This window comes from Pungitius pungitius, chromosome 13, assembly GCF_949316345.1.
Source record: "Pungitius pungitius chromosome 13, fPunPun2.1, whole genome shotgun sequence".
Lineage (NCBI taxonomy): Eukaryota > Metazoa > Chordata > Actinopteri > Perciformes > Gasterosteidae > Pungitius > Pungitius pungitius.
The window spans coordinates 15,250,547-15,272,176 of record NC_084912.1 but is presented as its reverse complement, the minus strand read 5'-3'; the positions used below and the strand labels follow the sequence as shown (position 1 = coordinate 15,272,176).

Sequence of the window (21,630 nt, the reverse complement as noted above, 5' to 3'; positions counted from 1 at the left end):
AAGAACAATTTAACCTCCAGTTGTGTGCTCAAGCCCACTACTAATGGACATGTTTGTCCCTGCCTCCCCCGTTTCTTACCCTACAAGGAGTTAGGGACTTCTGCTCTGCCGGATCCGTGGAGTTTGGGTAGCGAGCCATGTCGGAACGCTGAAGTGGAGGTAATCAATAGTTAATGGGGGCAGGAAATGTAATGACAGTGAAGGACGACATTTGAACTTGGGGGAAGGTGTAGCAGCAGAGAACGGTGCTGCATGTATGCTGATGGGTGCCCACGGCAGTTATGAGTCCACGGCCAGCTTCTAATGCTATATTAATGATTTCCTTTTTTCAACCTGACACAGGCAGGAGTGAGGGGGCGGTTTTGGGGAGATTTTCGCCAAAACGCAGTTTCGAAAAAGCAATTCGCAGGAAAATAAGTAAATGGTTTTTTTTGGTAGGCAGAGCTGACACTCAAATCCTGATGAAAAAGCATTTCAGTACTCTACTAAAAAATATCCAGAAAAAAAACAAAAAAACACCCATTTTGAGTTCAGTTCAGTTGCATTTTTAAGTTACTTTCAGTATGATATTCCCTGTAGTTTTTCACCATTGGCTGGTGATGTCATGAAGCATGATTGTGACAGTTCGTGTGGACCCAAACGCACTCACAAGACTCCAGGGAGCTTTGACCCTTTAATGAAAGCTCCGGAAACAACGGCAGAGTAACGATACAACAAAGGGCGGGTAGGTTCACCGGGAGTCAAACGGGGACATGAAGGATCGGCTCCAGGAGATCCATCTGAATGGTGCTTGACTGGCATGAAATAAGGACTTGCTTAGTGATCAAAGGCAGGTGTGTGAACAGGTGAAGGGCGTTGGACTGACAAAGTGGGAGTGGCTGAATAATGAGAGTCATTAAGAGACAATTCTAATAGATTGTTCCCTTGAAGTTTCTTAAAACATCGGGTTGCAGTTTGTCCGTACTCCTCATTTCATTCCTGCAGGACTGAAGTCCTCAGTCCTTGTTTTGAAGAATTTGGGGATTTCAGCAGTTAACATTCAACAGTTTGCTATTAGGCCTCAATAACGCAATCTAAAATACCGCAATAGATCACAAGAGAGGATGTAATTTACAGCTTTGGAAAGTCGCTGTTTACACTTCCTTCATTTAAAACTGTTGCTGTCAGATTCCTGTGGTAAAGAAAAAATGGCACCATTCCCCCTTTATAAATGGTATAAAGTAGCAGAGAATCAGCAAACTCTAACTGCCCTAAATAATCATTCTTCTTTGAATGTTTTGAATCGTTGAATTGTACTTCCTAAGCTTTAACTGATGATCTTTCACTCTCTTATAATTCTGTATTTCACTTATTGTTAATTTAGGCTACAGCCCTTTTTAAAATTGTATACAATACAGTTGTATGCCCCCTCCCGTAGTGGGGCTGATGTGCTCTTTTCTCATTCGAAAACTTAGTCGCTTAGTATCCAAAATTAAGGAAAACGACTCCCTAATTCCTGATAATTAAGCGACCTCGTTAATCGCGGTGGGGTGTGAACCACGTGAACCACGTGGGGACCCCCCCCCCCCCACCCCAACGGACCGCCCGCTGCTCCTCGTCCATTTCAAACGGCCCCATCTAGCGGCCGCTCGCCCCCATTTATCAAATGATTTCCCTTCTTTTTCTTTTTTTTCCTTCTTTTTGTCACCGTGAGAAATAAAGTGCCCGCGTGCAGCGGGGACGTCAGTAGCTGCTTGCGCGGCACACGCAGCGGCAGCGGCGGCGGGGCGCGCGCGAGGCGCGAGACGGAGCGCTTCCACTCACCGTGGCGGTGAAAGTTGCGCGCGAGGCGCTGGGGACCCTGCGCGCACATCCTCCGGGGACACCGAGCATTCGACTGGCTTAACAAGCGTCCGCCTGCGGTCGCCAGTTGTTGCTGCGTTCCGGCCCCCCTGCGCCCACAGACGGATGAAGGACGGACTCCGAGGATCACAGGTGACATGATGCCGCGGTTCGCCGCGTCGGCGGAGATGCGGCTTCTTTTGTGTGTGCATGTGTTAAGTCCAATTGGATCGTTTGTTGGGGGCTTCACGTCAACTTACTTTGCAGAGTGTTCTCTGGGAATTGGCATATTTCATGAAGATTTCGCACACTCGCACCAATAACACCGTGCCTGCGTGGAATCGCTTATATGCTCTTATGTGCAGATTGGGGAGGGGGGGGGGCAGATTGTTCAAACCCTGCTGCAGGCTTTTTGCACCTGTGGAGGCTACACTTACTTCTCTGTAAGTGCACTCTTTTGTTATATCCATGTAAATGAGACTGTGATGCTCAAAGACGCATCACAGGGCTCTGAATGAGTGCACAAATACTCTGCTGCTTACACACTCCAGGATGCAACATCCACTCCAACACATGATGCAATGTCTGTATCACCTCATACATTTGCAAAACAAGTGGTTGAATGATGACACAATGCTTGTTTTGTGGTGATTGTTGGATGTTTCTTAACGTTACGATCATTAGGATTTATTCACATTTTTCTTACGCTGTCATCATCATCGTCGTCTTGTCCTGTTAATCTAAAAAAACAAAGTAAAAGCATCAAGCTTGCGTCGCGACATTGCAGTCTTCTGCTGGCATGCTGGCATGGCTTTGTGTATACGAGCAAATTCTCACCTTGTTCCACCGCACATAATCTTAAGATTATCTGACAGTTTTGCAAGGGCTTGCCGGTTTTGCGTTGCACGTTCAGGCAAAGTTTCTTTTGATTTGGGTCAGTCGTAAGATTTACAGTCAAGAGGATAAAATTCAATTAGGCAGCCCTGCAGCAACCTTTACTCACTGGCAGATGGCTTAATACTCTTGGATCTTGCCTTAGTGTCCCTTATTGCTCTAATTGGATTTCATCATTTCACACTATTTATTTGTATAAAAATGAGTTTTTCAAACCTGGCATCATTAATTCAATGCTTTCTCAGCCCTGTCAGATCCGAGCCCACTAGCCACCGCTGTCTAAACATCTCACATCTCGTCCCCGTTATCTGCGTTGTCGGATATTGAAGTAGACCTCAAAGTAAATTGTTGCATTCCCCATGTGCCATCGACGGCATGTTGAGATGTAGGAGCAGTGTAAGGAGGCAAAATCTGTAATGTGCAATAAATGAAGTGCACACAGCAGCGTGTGCAAATTGTCTGTGTAAGTTTATTCCAGCTCCGAGGGGAGATGTCTTTTTCTCAATCATATCCCGTCGGATTTTACAGGGGGACACAGCGGGACTTTTATTCTCCAAGACAATGTAGATGTCCTGAGCCTCACCTCTGCTGCATCACTTTCTCTGTTCTCATTATCTGTCACCGTAGGCTTTTCAGTCAGATCAAATGTGCAAATGTTTCTTCTAAAGACCGCTCACATTTTTATAGACCAAAAAGAGACAAGACGTAAACAAACAGTCAAAAACGTCCAAGCGCAGAATATGGAAAATTCCTGGAGATGAGGGCGCCTATTTCTAGCATTGTTGTTTGAGTGGAACAGCTATCAACCTCCCTGGAAGAGACCTGTTTGAGGCGGGTCAACCCTAACGCAGCTGAACCGCCGCACTGAGTTATTGAAGCCTTGCCAATTCAATCTATATGAATAACCGCCTCCTATTAGTCAAGGTAGATCTAAGATTTCACTCCGAGCTCGGGTTGTTGTGTCGAGACTTATGGGCCTTATTCGCTCTGCTGGGTAATGAAAACAATAATAATTTATGAGTCATAAATCAATGCGATGGTGAGCACCATTGAACCGTGAACTAACCGCCAGGTTGAGTCTCTGCTTGCTTGATTAATCATTGTGGCTGCACCTCAGTGGTTAGAGCGGCTATCTTCAATGAGAGCCTGAGATGTAAACAAAACGTTGGCCTTTGAAAGAAGGAGTTGAATCAACAGAGACCGTAATGACTGAACCCGCTCCTGCTGGCAAGCACTATGGCTAAGACGTTCATTCTCACTAGGGCAGGAAGCCACTGCAACACTCAAATATCCGTTGGAAGTGGAAATTTCATCAGCCCTAAAATCTAATAGCAAATAGCCTGTCGGCATTTAGATTTGCATGTTAATGGAGAAATAGAATAACATAATGGCACATTCGTCGGGTTAATTAGCGATTCCTGCTGATGCATGGTTGCAATTCAAAGGTAGCATCCTCTGTAAATGTGATAATTGCTGTTTACTAGGCTTTCAGGTCCTATTCTTATAGTCTGTTCAATTCTTTGACAGCTGATGGGATAACATTAGGCTACTAATACGCTGGGGCTGGATTGTGTTCAAGCATTCACTATCAGCAAATTTTCATCTGCTCTAGTTGTGACTGTAGTCGATGAGTCCTTTTTATGCGCCACTACTTTCCCAAATCAGAAATAGGTCTGCTTGTGTTCATGCCATGCGAGTTTGATTTAATCCAGAAGAGGTCAAACTTTTCCCATTTCCCAGTAATGTCATGATCTAGCATGGTATACTGTCCCTTTATTTGTCTATGAATTTTCTTTTTGAATACACTAACTGACTCAGGAGACACCTTTTTTAATTTAACAATAATTTATTAAACAGGCATAAATATGACCACTGCAACGTCTTTAGAGCTTGGACCCCATCCTGCTGTAGGATGCACCAGGGGCTGAGATGCTGAGTTTAGATGAGACAATGCGGACGTGGGAATTTCTTTTGGTAGGGCCAGCCAATGAGTTTCAGCAAACATCCCAGTATGATTCAATGCAAAAAAACATTTATTCCAAATAAAGACATCTTATTTATACCATTCAGTATATTAAATAATAGATATGTATATAATAATACTCAATAAATTAAATGAATACCATATTGTAAATATATTTATATAAAATCGAATAGAACATCCGCGAGCCTGTGTCCATCGTCCTGCTGGGTAGCAATGTTAACTTTCCCACCCCCAGCATGAAGGAGTTACCCGTCTTTTTCCTGTATCTGTCCATGCTGGAGTCTGTCCCTGTTGATTTGAAAAGTGAGCATGTGAAGCTAAACACAGCGTTAACACGACAGCCTCCAGCTAGCCAAACCTTCCGGGTGTACCAGTCTCTACAGAAGCTTTTTTTATGGGATTTTAAAAAAGTAAATATTAAAGGATACTCTAAGGGCTTTTTGATTTCTCTCTGCTGTTGATTGCGCTCAACCGAGACACCTTTTCTTCCTCCAGTTGATTTGAATTTTGAAAATGATCACAAATATAGCAGTTTCCACTTTCAGGATGGTGCTGTATAAGCAGCAGGGCACAGTAGTTTGAAGCAAAAATTACCACATTTTTTGGCATGTCAAGCAGTGGACATTTTCATATTGATTTGCTACATTTGTGCTAAGCGCTAAACTAACATCCTACCTAACCATGAACTAGTAAAGTTACACAGCCAGCAGCAGCTTGTATTTACTGAGATAGCAGCGCATAAGCCAATGGACTTTTGAATAAGTTATCTTAAGTGAAATTACACGCAAAAACCATGTGGCTCATTGATGTTTTCCAACAGCAGCGCTGTATGCTACAAATACACCAATATAGAGCTTTTTGCAGCGTAGGCCTTGAAGATGCTGCGTGGCTGAGGCCAGATCACCCAGTTGACAACCGGCCTGAGGACCACCAAGGCCTCTGTGCTGACGGAGAGTACAACAGCGAGTAACAGCTGTTAAGGTGGAGAGGTGAGGCTGAAAAAAAGTCCTTTATACTAATGAGGCCTGGGCTCATCTATCTATCTATCTATCTGTCTCTCTCTCTCTCTCTCTTGCTCTGTCTCTCTCTCTCTCGGTCTCAGCTGCAGCAGCGTTATCGGTATGCACCTCGTTCTGCTTCCTCTCCGTTCCAAAGCAGCTCCAAGGATTCTGCATCAAACATGGCAATTCAGCTAAAACGCCACACAAACAACACTGGCGTGGCTGCAGTCAATTTGAGGCCCTTTTCCGTAGACTGGATAAGAATTCATGAATATCAAAATAAATGACTTAAGCCGAATTGAGAGATGTTGGCTATGTAGTTGGAGCTGGATGAAAGGACTGCAGCTGGTTGTCTCTGCTCCTGTGTATTAAAACGTATTTTCTCGCGCTTTTATTTAACGCTTTGTTCCTTACCCGGGGTCCCAATGGCTCTGTTTGCAATTAAGCAGTGGGTATTGATTTTGACAACTGTATCAATGGGGTGAACTATTCTTAAAGAAGCGTAGACAGGACTTAACAGTTAGTTGTTCATTCATTCAATACGGAGTCATCTCACCTGTCCAAATGAGCTCAGAGCGTTGACACGGCTGCAGCCCGTTAAACGCAGCTCACAAAGTACACCGAGCATTTGGTGAGAAGGAAATGGGAAAAAGGAAAAGTAGGCCACCGAACAAATCGGAGCATCATAGCAGGCATTGGAATTTCAAGAGGCTGCATTAAATCAAGTTGAGCGAGTGACATAAACAAAGACATTTTCGAAAATGTGCAGCCCCTGCAACGTCATCTGTTGATCTTTAGACTTAATTTGACTGGAGCTGCTGTATATTAGCTGCTCTGAAAACAAAGAAAGTGATGCGCTTTTTACGTTTTTCCATGTAAAAATGCTACCTCATTTTGAAATTGGTGTGGCTTCTTCTGCAGGCTACAGTAGACACATCTTTGCAGACTAATTATGTCCCATTTTCAAATCAATTTCTGCTTTTGTAAATTTGACTGCAATTCATTTAAAACAAAAAAAATGCAGTCATTGATCGTGGTTTCTTTGTTCAATGAGAAGAGCAGGAGCTTAAGAGTTTTAGATTCAGCTCCTTTTCTTGTCAATTTTCCTCTTACTCGTCACTACTGGGAGGGATTAATGCAGGAAAGTGTTACAGTGAGACACAGTATTGATTTCCTAACACCGTTCTATGAATACCCCGTCCTAATGATCCAATTCACTGATCATACAGGCGTCACACTCAGCGGGATGCTTGCTTCACACAACGGGGCAGTGCTCAAAAGTCGCTTGAATTTCTTGCCCTGTTCTCGAGACCAAATGAAACAAACCTCCACACCTGGAGGGAAAAAGTGCCAAAATCTTGAGAGCATAACCGCAGTTTCCTTTTCTCTTTCCAGATGGACTGGCTCACACCTGAGATGTGAAGCGTGTTATGTGAGCCAAGGTGTTTTCCCACCTCGCTGGTGGTGGGGAGAGATGCTGCACTCCGTTGCCATGACAGCAGAAGTTCTCTTTGTTCTGGGGTTCATGATCAGCGCCGCTCAGTGCAACCCTATAGCGACCTTACCAGCCAGCCGAGAACGTCTGGAGTGGGTGTTGACCCAGGCCGGGGAGGACAAACATCAGGACCCAGAGGAGCCGCTGGGATACGGCGCTCAAACAAACGCCGTGGGCCCCAACAGGACCGCCGTGAGCCGGGTCAAGACGAACCTCAGCTACCTGACCCAAGAATCTAAGGGCGGGAAGTCCCAGGAAGTGTGGACAGTACAGGACGGCCTGAACCAAATCGACGAGGGCCCCACTAGTGACGTCACCCTCTCCCTTGACGCCATTGACGAGTACGCCTACCCAGACTACAGGGGCAAAGGCTGCATGGATGAGAGCGGCTTTGTGTTCGCCATTGGGGAGCAGTTCACCCCGGGCCCTTCGACGTGCCCGTGCCTCTGCACAGACGAGGGCCCTCTGTGCACCAAGCAGGAATGTCCCAAGATTCACCCTCGCTGCATTAAAGTGGACAGTAGCCAATGCTGCCCGGTCTGCAGGGAGCAAAAGAACTACTGCGAGTTCCGCGGAAAGGTCTACGCCTCGCTGCAAGAGTTTAAGGTGAGCCTATTAACCGCATTCAGTCATTTTTTGTCATATTCAAACTTGAAAGAATTGCTGACGGAACACTCCCAGCTGCTCATTTGAGTTCATCACAGGCACTACACAGAACCGAGGTACCTCGCCTCACAGCCTGCAAGCCAACAGGCAAGCAGATTTATAATGGCAAAGGTCAGCACTTGTCTTTTTTTTTTTTCCTTCTTTGCACAACGCCTGAATGTTATCGGAATTTACCGATGCCTCCCTTCCGCGGAGCGTGTCCATATTCAGTTTGTTGATATACACGATACGGTTCCAGTTATGGTAATGCTGCGTATGTGGGTGCAGAGATACGCAAAATCTTTTAATGTTTTATCTTCTGACACCTCTTTGAAAGGATTGTACAACAGTCTTGGTCACGCGTCCACATTCACCAGCACCTTTTAGCTTCATTTTGTGTCCCTGAGAGTTTTAACAGGAGGTCACGGCTAAAATGTAATTTCCCTCCTCTAACTGACACTCTGTTGCTAACGCCTCGACGTCAACTCCGGCACAGCTTTCACGAGAGGCAGACATCAGCCTTTGTGGCGTGCAGTGACAGCGAGGGTGGGGGCCGCTATGAAACTAAGCAACAGGCGTGTTTTTAATGCTTGATTGCTAAGTTCTTGGGCATTGAGTGCTGCTTCGCTCCATTTTTCACACTGGAGTGCCGTGCGGAGGCGTGAGCCTCTGCAATCTACAGCCACGCCGGCAGAATTAACCTTTGCTCTCTTGTCAGGAATTAAAGGTGTATGGCTTCATACAAGCGGCTGCTAAATGGGGCTTTTCTCAGCGTTTGTAGGGCTGGATGAAATTCGAGCTGTATACTATCAGTCCTCGCTTTCGTCCCACATTTGTTCTATTTCCAGACCTAGAGGAAAAGTCCGATAACCCATCATTTCTAATGTTTCTGTTCAAGCACAAGAAAATCGGAAGGATCTTTCTCTCTATTCCCTTTGCTATTAATCGCTCCACATCCCCTGATTGGAAACCGTGGTTCAATTCTTGACTTTGCTCTCTTCAAAATGAGGCCTTCATTGGCAGTCAACTTTAGAATGATGGGAGTTCCCTTTAGATGTAGCGTTGTGACATTGTGACACACTCGATTACACTGTAGGAGCCAGACAGGCAAGAAGGATTTGTGTGAGACTGTGTGCGCGAGGAAGTGCTGTTTATTATGTGTGTGTGTGTGTGTGTGTGTGTGTGTGTGTGTGTGTGCGTGTGTGCATCAGAGGGACAAAATAGAGAGAGACAAACAAAGAGCTGGGCACAAAGATATCGAGTCATTAATGGAGAGGCGTAGTTTTTGTTGTCCATGTGTATCCGTGTGTGAACTGTTTATTAGGGTTTTAATTATTTCTTTTCTGCTATCGAGGTGTCTCCATGTGAGAAGTGCCGCTGTGAGCCCAACGGGGAGGTGCTGTGCTCCGTGGCGGCCTGTCCTCAGACGGAGTGCGTGGACCCGGAGTACGAGCCGGATCAGTGCTGCCCCATCTGCAAGACTGGTGAGTGGAGAGGGCGTTTCTCTTTTGGCTGCACTTACACTCCGTTACAAGCAGTCTGCTGGCGGGGGGGGGGGGGCTGCTGAGTGAACTCCACTCAGAGCTTTTTGCTCAAAGGCGCCTCAACAGGAGACACGAGGGTGAGGTGGCGCACCGCTCTGATGAGGCGAAGACCGCTGCCTGCTGCGGTTTGCAGTGCTGAGACGTTATTAAATGAAAAGCCAGGATAATCTGTTTTTGTGTGTTTATCTATCCTTATTGCACGGGTTGTCCATTGGAAGCTTTAGCTCATGTTCCCAATGTCCTGTCTGGTGCTGAGATTTGAGGTTCCGCTGTCCAAGGTTTACGATCCTGTTGGTTTTTGAGCGTCGGCCGCCGGAGAAGGAGTTCCACGCCTCACAGTCGATTATCTGAAGTTGTTTCCAATGGTTCCAGACAGCATGTCCTAGATTATGTCCCCTTGTTTTCTTCGTGTGACTCTAATGCAACATGGCAATGCCAGCAACATTGCTTCCTTCAGCAAAAAGAATGATGACTTGCGATATGTATCTCTGACTTGGGATCTTGAAGTGGCGCAGGCTGTCTGCATGGAGACGAGATCCTGTGGGATCCGAGATGATGCTTTGTTTGTGTAACCCGCTTATTGGACGACTCTACTGCTAACAACATTTTGTAGGAATGCTGGCGAAAAGTCACTTTCCATTTCCATGCTGAGCATTTAACATTAAAGTACACTTCCAAAATAACAGAGTGTGCGAGTGGATCCACAAAAACAAGCTTCCTCCTCAAAAGACACAAAACAACTACATCAGAAGAATCGTGTAATTTGATCAAATAAACAGAAGGTTTTACTCGGCATACACCACCTACTTTATATTTATATTATATTTACATCCAGCATATCACATGAATGTAATTCATCACAAAGCATTGTAGACATTCAAAAATCTGTCCCACAACCTCAAGCGACAATGAGTGGAAAACATTTGTAGTCGCAGAGCGTTACTCACTCTATTAATATTTTAATATATGTTGGTCCTCTGTTCCCTTGTTTTTTTGCTGTTCACTCACTTTAAAGAAAATGCACATATTGATTGTGCTGAAAGTGCTTTGTGCAGAGTTTGGGCAGCGCCCCCCCCCCATCAAAATTCCCAGTGGATATGCCGGGTTTCTTTTCCAGGCCCCTCGTCGAGCAGACAGATGCAGGGACGGTGCAGTGTGTGCATCGATGTGGCAGCCTGCACGAGAGCCAGCAGTGCCTCCAAGTCCACAGGCCCAGTCAGCCAGCAAGGATTTTCAGTTTTAAGATGGCATCACTCCCTACTTACCATGAGATCACCACATGTTACTATTCAATGAACGGAGCCCACTACGTTTAGGAAGCCAAGTTACTTGACCAAGCAGGGTTGCATTCTGACTAAGAAATACTCGCTGTAGTAGAAGTTGCACACGCATAGCTCACTGCGACGAGTGCTGCGCCCGTGAAAACCGATGCATTGATGATTTTGTGTCTCAATATCCGCTTTCTAAACTCACACAGTAAATTGAGCATTTGTAGTTTGAAATATGGGGCCTTGAGCCAGACAGCGAGTTTAATACAGTTGTGAAGTGGGAAGGATTTAACAGGACGGTTAGAGGTATCTCCTTCATTTTCAATGTGTTTGCTCTACGTACATTACTTTATAGTCTTAGCCCATGACCTTTGGCCACCGTTGCTATGGAAAATAGGCCAGGGAGAAGCTTTGAATTAATTAGTTAAAAACACACAGTTGCTGAATTAATTACATTAGTTTTAACATCTTAATGATCTCTGTATAATTCATTTAAGCTTCTTGATTAGAGGTGGGCTATTTATCCATATAATATCATGATATGGGACGAAATCTTCAGTTTGGATATGGTTATATTTTAATATGACAAAAGTGATGTAATGTTCTCAACTTACCAAACCGCTTTTCTCTCATTTTGCTTTACCTGCTGAGCAGTGGCATGAAATGGTCTAGGTAGGGCAATCAAATCCATTTCAGGTTGATTTAATGCAAAACAATTAAGGCGTCAAAACACATTCTCACTTTGCAGTTAAAAATGTAATATGTATTCCAACATTTAAAAAAAAAAACAGTAAAAAAGACTTCAGGGTTCGACTCCCGGAGGGGGGGGGGGGGCTTTTCTATGTGGAGTTTGCGTGTTCTTTTCATTTTCGGCTGGCTTTGATTTTGGTAACATTGTCTTGAAAATGAAAGACACTGTTATTCATATTATTCCCTCACACACACCTGAAGGGGCACTTTGCTGAAATTAGAATTCTGGTCCTACATTGTCATGCAAACTCTCAGCTCGGTCTCACACGCTTTGGAAATAATCTACAGGTATTTATGAAGATGCAATAATAGCCTTTGGCAGCATTTACGCCCCATTCGTGCAGCAGTCAGCCCACAGTGCTTTTGGAGCAGCAGCAGCAGCGGGTGAGATTTGTATGTTTAAAATAAACATATTTTCGAGTCCACGCCAGTCATTTTTTACGCCTGCTGCTGTTGTTGCCACGTGTTTGGGATAGCTGTGAATATCAGACGAGGTGTTAATTAAACCGAGTTTAGTATCGTTGTAGCACAATGTGTTAAACAAACTCTCATTAGTAAGGGAACATTTCTGGCTCTGACTGGATGACCAGGGCCAATAGAGGTGTAAACAGCGAGTGTGAACACTCTCACTCTGCACACTGCTGGTCAGCTGCAGTAAACGGATGTCTTTCAGGGAGCAATCCATCAAGAACCTGTCGCTTTGCAGACTTAATTGTCACATGCTTTCATTTGCGCGCACTTCATTTCACAGTTGAGTTGACAATTTAAACATAACAAACAACATGATAAAATGTACTACATGGAGGATAACTTGTAGAATAATTGGAAGACGTAAACAAAACATAAATCACAAATCCCCCTTTCAGCTCGAATCGATAGCATGAGGATCGCACATCGGATTTCACTTTGTCTTTTTATTTATGGAGCTACTTTGCGAGATATTACAAGACACCTTCATTTAAATGATGAGGGGCATTGGTTGTCAACTTGCATCTTACCGCCGTTGATCATGCAGCGTTCAATACTAGACGGTGCAGCAGCCGTGATGAAATACTGACAATGTAAAATAAGGTAATTGGAGGCCGTCAGAGAGGTCCCGTTCAGGTGGTGTTGTTTTTCTTGTCCGCAGATGTTGCTCGCGGTGTAGACAGATGTTAAGACCTCCCCGACGCATTCCGATGTGTCGCATCAAAGCCAAGCTCATTACTGGTAAAGAATGAAATACTAATCCAGATGTGAAATGCCACCAAAAAGGAAAGAAACCCGCGCTGTGGAGATCACGAGTGAGCGTTGAGTGTAGAAAGCGAACGAATGTGTTTAGAAAAAATGAAAGACATTAGATTTGATCAGAAGAAGAAAATCAGATTTGGTTCCTCATTCAACAAGTCACGCCATCACCGTTTCCTCATTATTGATATAAATCACAATGAGGTATTTTCAATGTTTGATTAGTCTGGCAAATATGCGCCGGCATTATCTTGGCCTTTTCAGGCATGCAAAATCAATGTTTATGGCAGGGCGCCCTGTCTCAGATGTGTCATTCAGCCTGTATGCGAGGAGACACTTGGGAAAGAGCCAGGGGAGGAAGATGAAAGTGAGAGGTATCGCTAACATCCACCCCAGACAGTTGTTCATGAATATCAAAGAACAGCTGTGAACCCAGGCAGGTTGTCTTCATTTTTTACTCGTTATCTAAAAGCACTGGAACACATTGCAATTAAATGGTTTCACACTCCTTAAAGTTTCTGTCTGTCACTCGGTCAACGTTTAATCAAGCGATGCAGATTCATCCAAAGAACTCTCATACATGTCAGAGACGGAAGCATGCTCTCTAAATGGCAGTATTTTCTACTTCTAAAATGCATCATGTAATGTGTTAAAATGTTTGTTGTAACATCTGAGCCCTTTCGTAGCATCTGCTTTTGAAGAAATCAAATAACACATCTATAGAGGGGAAGCCTCTCTCCTTCTTGCAATTTGCTCTTGCAGGACAAGGCCTTGGCAAGGCGCGAGGAAACGAGTGGGGCGCTTCAAGACTCCTCGGACATTAGGGTCAACACTAATCTGGGAGCGGTGATAAACAGCCTGAACCCAAGCCAAAATCACTTCAAATAGAGCACCACAAAGACACGGTGGTTGCCAAGAGCGATAGAGACTCATTTAAATGAAGTGACTCATAGAGCGGCTTTAAAGATGGAAGACATGGAAAAAAATACAAACATTATTTGAAAATGTTGCTGATTTAAAGCAGCCTCCATTTCATCCTAACGGCACAGAAGAGGCTTCTTTCTAATGGACAAGTCTGTAAACCCTGCTTTCCATAGTTACTGTTGCCAAGGCTGTCAAGCTTTCTGTTCGCACACAGCATAAAGTTTACAGTGATAACAGGATGGTGATAACGATTACAGCAAGGTTTATTTATCATCAACTTCTTCAATTCACACTAAAGTAAATAAACGCATGTTTGTTATTTCAAGTCAATGACGGTGGATCTTGTCGGTGCAAATTAAATGTCACTAGCAGATTATTTTTGATGTATCTATCGATGATGCTCATCTTTGGTCTGCTTGTTATTTGTCCACTTAAAAAAAAAAAAAAGGAAACGTTAATTTGACCGAACATATTTTTCACAATACAAACGTGGAGACTGACAAAACTGAACAAAAGATCTTTGAGGTCGACATCAGAGCTTTATAAAAACGTTATATTAGATCTGTCACTTGGACGCCGCTGAGATGGCTGGCGAAGTTGGAGCAGATGCTGGAGACGACAAATGCAAACAATCGCGGGAGGTGGCACTTGATTCAAAGCTGCTGCTTTGATGCTGGGCGGTTGATATCTGAACGCGCTCACACATTTCACGAGGCATCTCTGAAAAGGAAATCCATCATGTTCTTATAATACAAGTCTCTCCCTCTTTGTAGCTTCACAAAGCAAAGGACCCTTTTATGCTGCATTTATAATGCAAATATACTCAAGAAACGCATTGAGAAGAGTTATTTCTGCTACTCTTCCCTTTCACCCTATAACGGCACTTTTTGACATTTCATAAAACGAAGGGGTGTGCTGATCGGGACGTGTCCTCGTTTCCTTGTCCATAATACGTCTCCGCTAGTCAGCCCAAAGCCACAGGTGCTAATGGCCCTGCTTCTCACACGCTGCCCATTCCAACTTCCAACGCGTTTTAGTGACAGTTTGAGTCCAACTCGTCATGCACATGCAGAGACAAACGTGTTGAAAAAGCTCTTGTGAAGCCCGGCGTGGCTACAAAAACCTCTTTCTGCCACAGACAGCGAGAGGCGGAGGGAGAGAGTGATGGAGACGCGGGGATATATTATATTAATGAAGCGCTGACAAAAAGGTGGGTGTTCTATGAATGGCAGAATAATGGGGCGAGAGCAATGAGTAAGCATAGTGGCTCCCGAATACATGCATTAATTATCTCAAATGAGTGTCATGTTACCGGGAGTGATGGGCTGTGTGTTAATCCCAGCTCCAGGAGGAAGCTCTTTTGATTCATTTAGTAAAGTGCATTTTACTCCCCTAGCATATCCCCAATATGTTTTATTTTATTTTGTGACTCGGTGTTCTAAATGATGATGAATTAGTAGCGACAGCTAGCAGAGTTTTTATTCAGATAGGGTGCGTGAGTGTTCATCTGAAGACTTATGAATGTGTTGGGGTTGACATTTTGACAGGCCTCTGCATACTGTTCACGTTGATTGATGTGCCTGCATGCTCCCTCCGCTTGATGCCGTCCAATAAGATGCGTTGGCTGCAGCGGAAAGACCATTTATCAGCATCTTAATTATACAAGTTGCTCAAGACCTTGTTTTTCTAAGCATATTAGCATTGTTATGCTATAACTGGTGTTGTGGAAGTAATTTCCATTGTGTTTTATATTTTGCTATGCGCTTTGAGAGATAATGGATGATTTATGATCGCTCTTTTTGCAGCGACTAGTTGAGGGCAAAGGAATCCTCACTAGATAAAAAGTCTTGCCACCACACCTCGTTCCAAATAATGCTGCAGGTGATACATGAGGACATCCGTGTTGCGATTGGTTGGCTCGGCAAGTGGATCTCTTGTACAAAATGTCCCCTTGGGGGCATTTCAGAACAATATAAAAGCACAATGTAATAGTGCTTAAATTGTTTAGTTTTTTTGCAAAGTTCAATGCAATCCAAACTTGAAGTTAGTAAGACTGCCTTCAGCAAGATATCTGATTTAGTTGTGTGTCTAACAAGTGTGGGACAAAGGGCCATTGAATACCTCTAAATATGGAATGAAATTTGAGAGTAAAGAAAATCTAACTTAAGTTAAACGTCTAAATCCCAGAAGAAAGCAATGGAAGATATGATTATTACAATCGAATCCTTGAAAATTCAGTGTAATCACCCGAATCCCTGGATGCATCCCTTTCTTGTTGGAGACACTGTCTTCCTGCATTAAAAGACTCCTCCAAAGACCCCTGAGTGGTGATCTGAAGGGTATGGTAATGATGCCCAATGAAAAAAACGACTTTGATAAGCAGATAAGCATGATTGGTGGCGGATTTAAGCAGACAACACGAGAAAATGTTCTTTAGCTTTGGTTTAAAACTGAATGAAACCAAGTGAAAAATGGCCACTGACGCCAGGGGAAGTATGTTCTCTTCAAATCTTTTTCCTCTGCTCTCACTATTTGTGGAAACAATAAATTAATGCTCAGACAGCGCCCATTTCCCACCGAGATGAAATGAAAGGAAGCAAATAAACAAATTGCTGTCCTACTTCCAACAAACTTGTGTCCCATTGGCCTTCATTCCAAAATGTATTCCTATGTTATAGAAAACGACATTTTCTCTCAAATCATTGCGGGAGGCTGGAATATTCTGCTGGGGTTTTAAATCCTGGATATATACACTCACCGGCCACTTTATTAGGTACCCCATGCTAGTAACGGGTTGGACCCCCTTTTGCCTTCAGAACTGCCTCAATTCTTCGTGGCATAGATTCAACAAGGTGCTGGAAGCATTCCTCAGGGAGTTTGGTCCATATTGACATGATGGCATCACACAGTTGCCGCAGATTTGTCGGCTGCACATCCATGATGCGAATCTCCCGTTCCACCACATCCCAAAGATGCTCTATTGGATTGAGATCTGGTGATTGTGGAGGCCATTTGAGTACAGCGAACTCATTGTCATGTTCAAGAAACCAGTCTGAGATGATTCCAGCTTTATGACATGGCGCTTTATCCTGCTGAAAGTAGCCATCAGAAGTTGGGTACATTGTGGTCATAAAGGGATGGACATGGTCAGCAACAGTACTCAGGTAGGCTGTGGCGTTGCAACGATGCTCAATTGGTACCAAGGGGCCCAAAGAGTGCCAAGAAAATATTCCCCACACCATGACACCACCACCACCAGCCTGAACCGTTGATACAAGGCAGGATGGATCCATGCTTTCATGTTGTAGACGCCAAATTCTGACCCTACCATCCGAATGTCGCAGCAGAAATCGAGACTCATCAGACCAGGCAACGTTTTTCCAATCTTCTATTGTCCAATTTCGATGAGCTTGTGCAAATTGTAGCCTCAGTTTCCTGTTCTTAGCTGAAAGGAGTGGCACCCGGTGTGGTCTTCTGCTGCTGTAGCCCATCTGCCTCAAAGTTCGACGTACTGTGCGTTCAGAGATGCTCTTATGCCCACCTTGGTTGTAACGGGTGGTTATTTGAGTCACTGTTGCCCTTCTATCAGCTCGAACCAGTCTGGCCATTCTCCTCTGACCTCTGGCATCAACAAGGCATTTCCGCCCACAGAACTGCCGCTCACTGGATGTTTTTTCTTTTTCGGACCATTCTCTGTAAACCCTAGAGATGGTTGTGAGTGAAAATCCCAGTAGATTAGCAGTTTCTGAAATACTCAGACCAGCCCTTCTGGCACCAACAATCATGCCACGTTCAAAGTCACTCAAATCACCTTTCTTCCCCATACTGATGCTCGGTTTGAACTGCAGGAGATTGTCTTGACAATGTCTACATGCCTAAATGCACTGAGTTGCCGCCATGTGATTGGCTGCTTAGAAATTAAGTGTTAACGAGCAGTTGGACAGGTGTACCTAATAAAGTGGCCGGTGAGTGTATATATATATATATATATTTAAATAAATATGTTCTGATAAAATGATACAACTTTTATGTGTTGGACTATTACTACTATTTATATTATAGAACATTTTATATAGATATATAAAGTATATTATAGAAAAACATATCATGTATTACTTCAAAATGATCTATTTTGGCCATCACCATTTTGTTTTGGTGAATAGACACAATTGAAGGGTACAACCAGCACTGAATAAGACATTTGTTTTCAACCATAAAAGGTCCAACAAGAAGCATCCAAAAACACAATAAAAAAGAACAAATTAAGTGTATATTTGTGCTCCACAGTGTTTTTTTCAGTTTATCATCTAGGTGCCTCCAATCTGTCCTTTTTCATATATTTTAAGCCTCAACAATTTGGTTATGGAAAAACTCCCCTGGCTCTTGGTGAATGTGAAATAAAACGTTTGCAATAATAACGTTAGTCTGGGTCTGCACATATTCTATCCTAATGTGAAACAGGTTTATTGACAAAAAATTAATAAAGCAAGAGTTGTGTTCCCAGAGCTGCAAAATCTGCAGGTTGTTGGATTTCATATTTGATATTTTATGATCTTGGGATCCTTCGAGCAGCACAAAGGAATGTGATTTTGAGTTGGGTTGTGTCACTAAACTGTCACGGTTTGGGTCTGCTTGTCTTATTTTGTAGCTTTCTTGTGTCTCGTGTCTCTGGGTAACTTCACTTCCTGTCCTGTGATTGCCTGATTGCTTCCACCTGTGTCCAATCACCTGCACCTCCCTTGTGTATTTAAGCCCTGTGTGCCAGTTGTTCTTTGTCGCGTCATTGTCCATGTCAGTCCTCGTTGGTGCACGTTTTTGGCTTCTGTTTAGTTCTATGGTGAATAAAGATCACCTTCTGAAAACTCTGCGTTTGAGTCCTGCCTGCCTGCCTGCCTCCGTCAACCTGCACCCAGCACAGATCGTGACATAAACTGCATTTTCACACAATGATCAGTGTCCTCGGTGGGTCTAGAAGCAGAAAAATAACACTGGGTGTGCGACCTGAGTGACACAGGTACACCGACGTGAAGAGGATTTTTCTGTTTTGCATATATGTTTGACCCTTAAAACATATCAAGGTTAAGTTGAAGTATTTCGACCAGGGCAACGTTCACACAGCATATCAAACCACAGGACCAAAGAACAAAGTTATCAACCAACCAGAAGTCAAAGCAACTTCAGTCTTTAGTGTCTGACCTCAATGACAAAATAATTGCGTTGAAAATATATATAGGAGCAATTTGGGATTCCATTTTGAAATGTCCTAAAACCCACAAATGTGTTCCCTATTCCTTTGTTTCAAAGTCAAAGAAGTTTTTTTAATGTGGTTTTGGTTAGATGCCTGAAATAGTCACAAGCTTAACACTTTTTTTAATCAAAATTTTACTATTTTGATATAACAGTAATTAAAGAGTCCCATCTTGAAATCTGATGTATTTTTGTGCCTTGCAAAAGGTTTATTGCCTAATATTAACTTTTTAATGCAGTTTGATTCTTGCTTTGCAAATCATAATATAAAAATGTATAAATATACATAATATAAAACCTAATATATTATATAGACTCATTACATGCAAAGTGAGCTATTTCAAGCCTTTATTTGATATGATTATATTAGCTTTTTGTGGAGTGAACAAACACAGACCAAACTTCATGGGTGGGTCTACGAAAATGATCCCTGAACCACTTGGTTCTAAACCTGTTTTTCTGCATTATTCCATACGTGTTTTTCTTGTACCACCCACAGGCCCAAATTGCTATGCGGACACCACAGTAATACCGGCCGGGCGAGAGGTGAAGATTGATGCGTGCACAATCTGCTACTGCACATACGAGGAGGGCACATGGCAGATTGAACATCAGGCCACCTGCAGTAAGAACGAGTGCCAGCGGAGCTAGAGACGGGCTCGTCAGAGGGGACTTTGGCACGAGACACCAGCGCCTGTCTTTTCCCGCCTTCTACCGGACGTCAGGGTCGGACGGCGGCCCTCGACATTTCAGCATTTATAGTCACTCCTGTAGTACTGAGAAAAAGCTTTTATGAAAGTTTATAATCCACACAAAGAATAAATCTATTTATCTATGTATTGAATTATGGATATCCACAAATATTGGAGTCATTAATGCTGATGTAGTGAACAACTATTTTTTATAGCCTCTGCATTTTATTAAGCAATGTATTGGACCAGAGGTCAATAAAACAGAATGTATATAACACACAGCTGTCTTTGGAGGTGAAGACCTCACTGTCTCCACAAACAGGTCCTGACACCCGCCCCTCACCCACCAAAGTGCAGACTAGACTATGTGCCATCCATTCGCTGTGGAGGACCATCAAGAGCAGAGTAAAAAAACAGAAGTAATTAGAGAGGACTTTTGACTGTTTCCTGATTTCTTTTATCTGTTTAGGATGTTCATAAGTGTTTTGATTTGAAAGTGCTTTTTTGTATTTCTCTTGGTACCGTGTGGTCATGTTTCAAATAAACGTCAATCTGGGCTCTGTAAATGCTCCAATGGGACATTTCAGCTGGTCGTCTTGTTTTTCACATCATCAAATGGAACTATTTGCAATTTCATGTTAGTCAACAAATGACATTAAGATGGAGAGATCAACCCAGTTGTCTGTGTTTAATGTGACAAACGTGAGCAGATCCTCAGTTTATTTTCTTTCAGCTCTCCGTAAATATTAAATTATTTGTCAAGTTATTTAAGTTATGCCCTGGTTGAACTTTCGAAATCTATAAGCATCACAAGTTTGGAATACAGTCTCATACGCCTCATTTTCAACTCGATGAATAAAAGCCAGACTAGACACTCCGATGTTATTGATCCCAATTTGCTTCCAAAATGTTGAAATGGAAAAGGTCACGAGCCTCGCAGCATATTTCCATGTCTTCATCTTCAATTTGTGGTTGGCCGAAATGAATGCATGTTTGTGGCTGAGCCGCTGGGCCCATCGACCAGCAAATCAAAATGTAGATTAATAATTTAGTTCAGGTTATGAACACTGAAGGGCGGCCTGTGATAAATGGGCGCAGATGTCGCGTTTCATCTTCTGCATTTGCCGCACGCCGCTCTCTGTGTCGCCCTTTGCTGTTTGCCACCCACTCCGCAAAACTCTTTGATCGAGGGGTTGCCAGACAACGACGTTGCATCTCCAGCAGTGAGACGTGTCCGTCAGCCGGCAGGCTGGATTGAGGTAAACAAGCCTTAAATGCATGTTCATGCTACGTAACATGCTTCTCTTTCAGAGCAGTAGGGGAGCGGTGGCACAGATCTATCAGGGTTCTCGGGGCAGCTTTCTACCACTGTAAAAGGTCCCCTCGGACAAAAATCATTCATTTTAGGAAAGCAGGGCTCGAATAATTCTGGGATTTTTCCTAGTTCTCAATACAAAGTGCTCAGTTTTAATGTTCCTTCCCTCAATCTGTTTTTATTTAATGGAAATACTGCAGTATTGTTCCTATTCTTTGGTTTTTCAAGACAATATTTCCTTAAATCTTACTGCTCAAAGCTGCCTACCTTCTGTGTCCCAGAAGGTAGAAGGACCAGGGATGTTGTCCATCGCTCCCATATCTGCTCTCTCCAGGTCATTTACATTCACATTTAGCCTCACTGTAGATCCGTTCCTATTCCAGCACTTATTTAACATGAATTCGGAGTGTGACTGGACAGAAAGTGGTGATTAAGAGTCTACTCATTACAAGTCTTTTACTTTGAGATAAAATTCCCAGAGTGGTACTGATCTAAACTCCTTCAAAGACGGGCCATTAATTGGAGACATCTGTTGGAGGAACCCATAAGAGATTAGCATGGTCTCCCCAATGCCGTGACTTCATAATTATGCTCCTGCCCCGTTGTGGACAAAAGCCCACTACTCCAAGATGAAAGATGAGATGTGTGCTCCTAATACAGTAGGTGATGAAATGTATTATTCATCTCCAGCAATCGGCCAGCTCGGTAATTTGAAATTAAAGCACCATCAATTTTGAGAAGCACACAACTCTTGCCTACAAAAGAAAGCCGACAGTTTCATCATTACTTTGAGTAACTCGCTAACACAAAGGCACTGAATCAC

The 21,630-nt window shown here is 43.4% G+C and overlaps 1 protein-coding gene across 1 annotated transcript; it reads left to right on the top strand.

The window, feature by feature from the left end:
- Nucleotides 1–1,627: 1,627 nt before the first annotated feature.
- On the top strand, nucleotides 1,628–20,071 carry vwc2 (von Willebrand factor C domain containing 2). The gene is made up of 4 exons (XM_037466478.2): nucleotides 1,628–1,974; nucleotides 7,096–7,801; nucleotides 9,195–9,324; nucleotides 19,300–20,071. The coding sequence occupies exons 2-4, from the start codon at nucleotides 7,175–7,177 to the stop codon at nucleotides 19,449–19,451; spliced, it is 909 nt and encodes a 302-aa protein (XP_037322375.1). The 5' UTR covers nucleotides 1,628–1,974; nucleotides 7,096–7,174; the 3' UTR covers nucleotides 19,452–20,071.
- Nucleotides 20,072–21,630: the final 1,559 nt, after the last annotated feature.

Coding starts and splice junctions, on each gene's coding strand:
- vwc2 (XM_037466478.2), top strand. CDS start 7,175: ATGCTGCACTCCGTTGCCATGACAGCAGAAGTTCTCTTTGTTCTGGGG. Junction 7,802..9,194: donor CCTCGCTGCAAGAGTTTAAG/GTGAGCCTATTA, acceptor TCTGCTATCGAG/GTGTCTCCATGTGAGAAGTG. Junction 9,325..19,299: donor CTGCCCCATCTGCAAGACTG/GTGAGTGGAGAG, acceptor TACCACCCACAG/GCCCAAATTGCTATGCGGAC.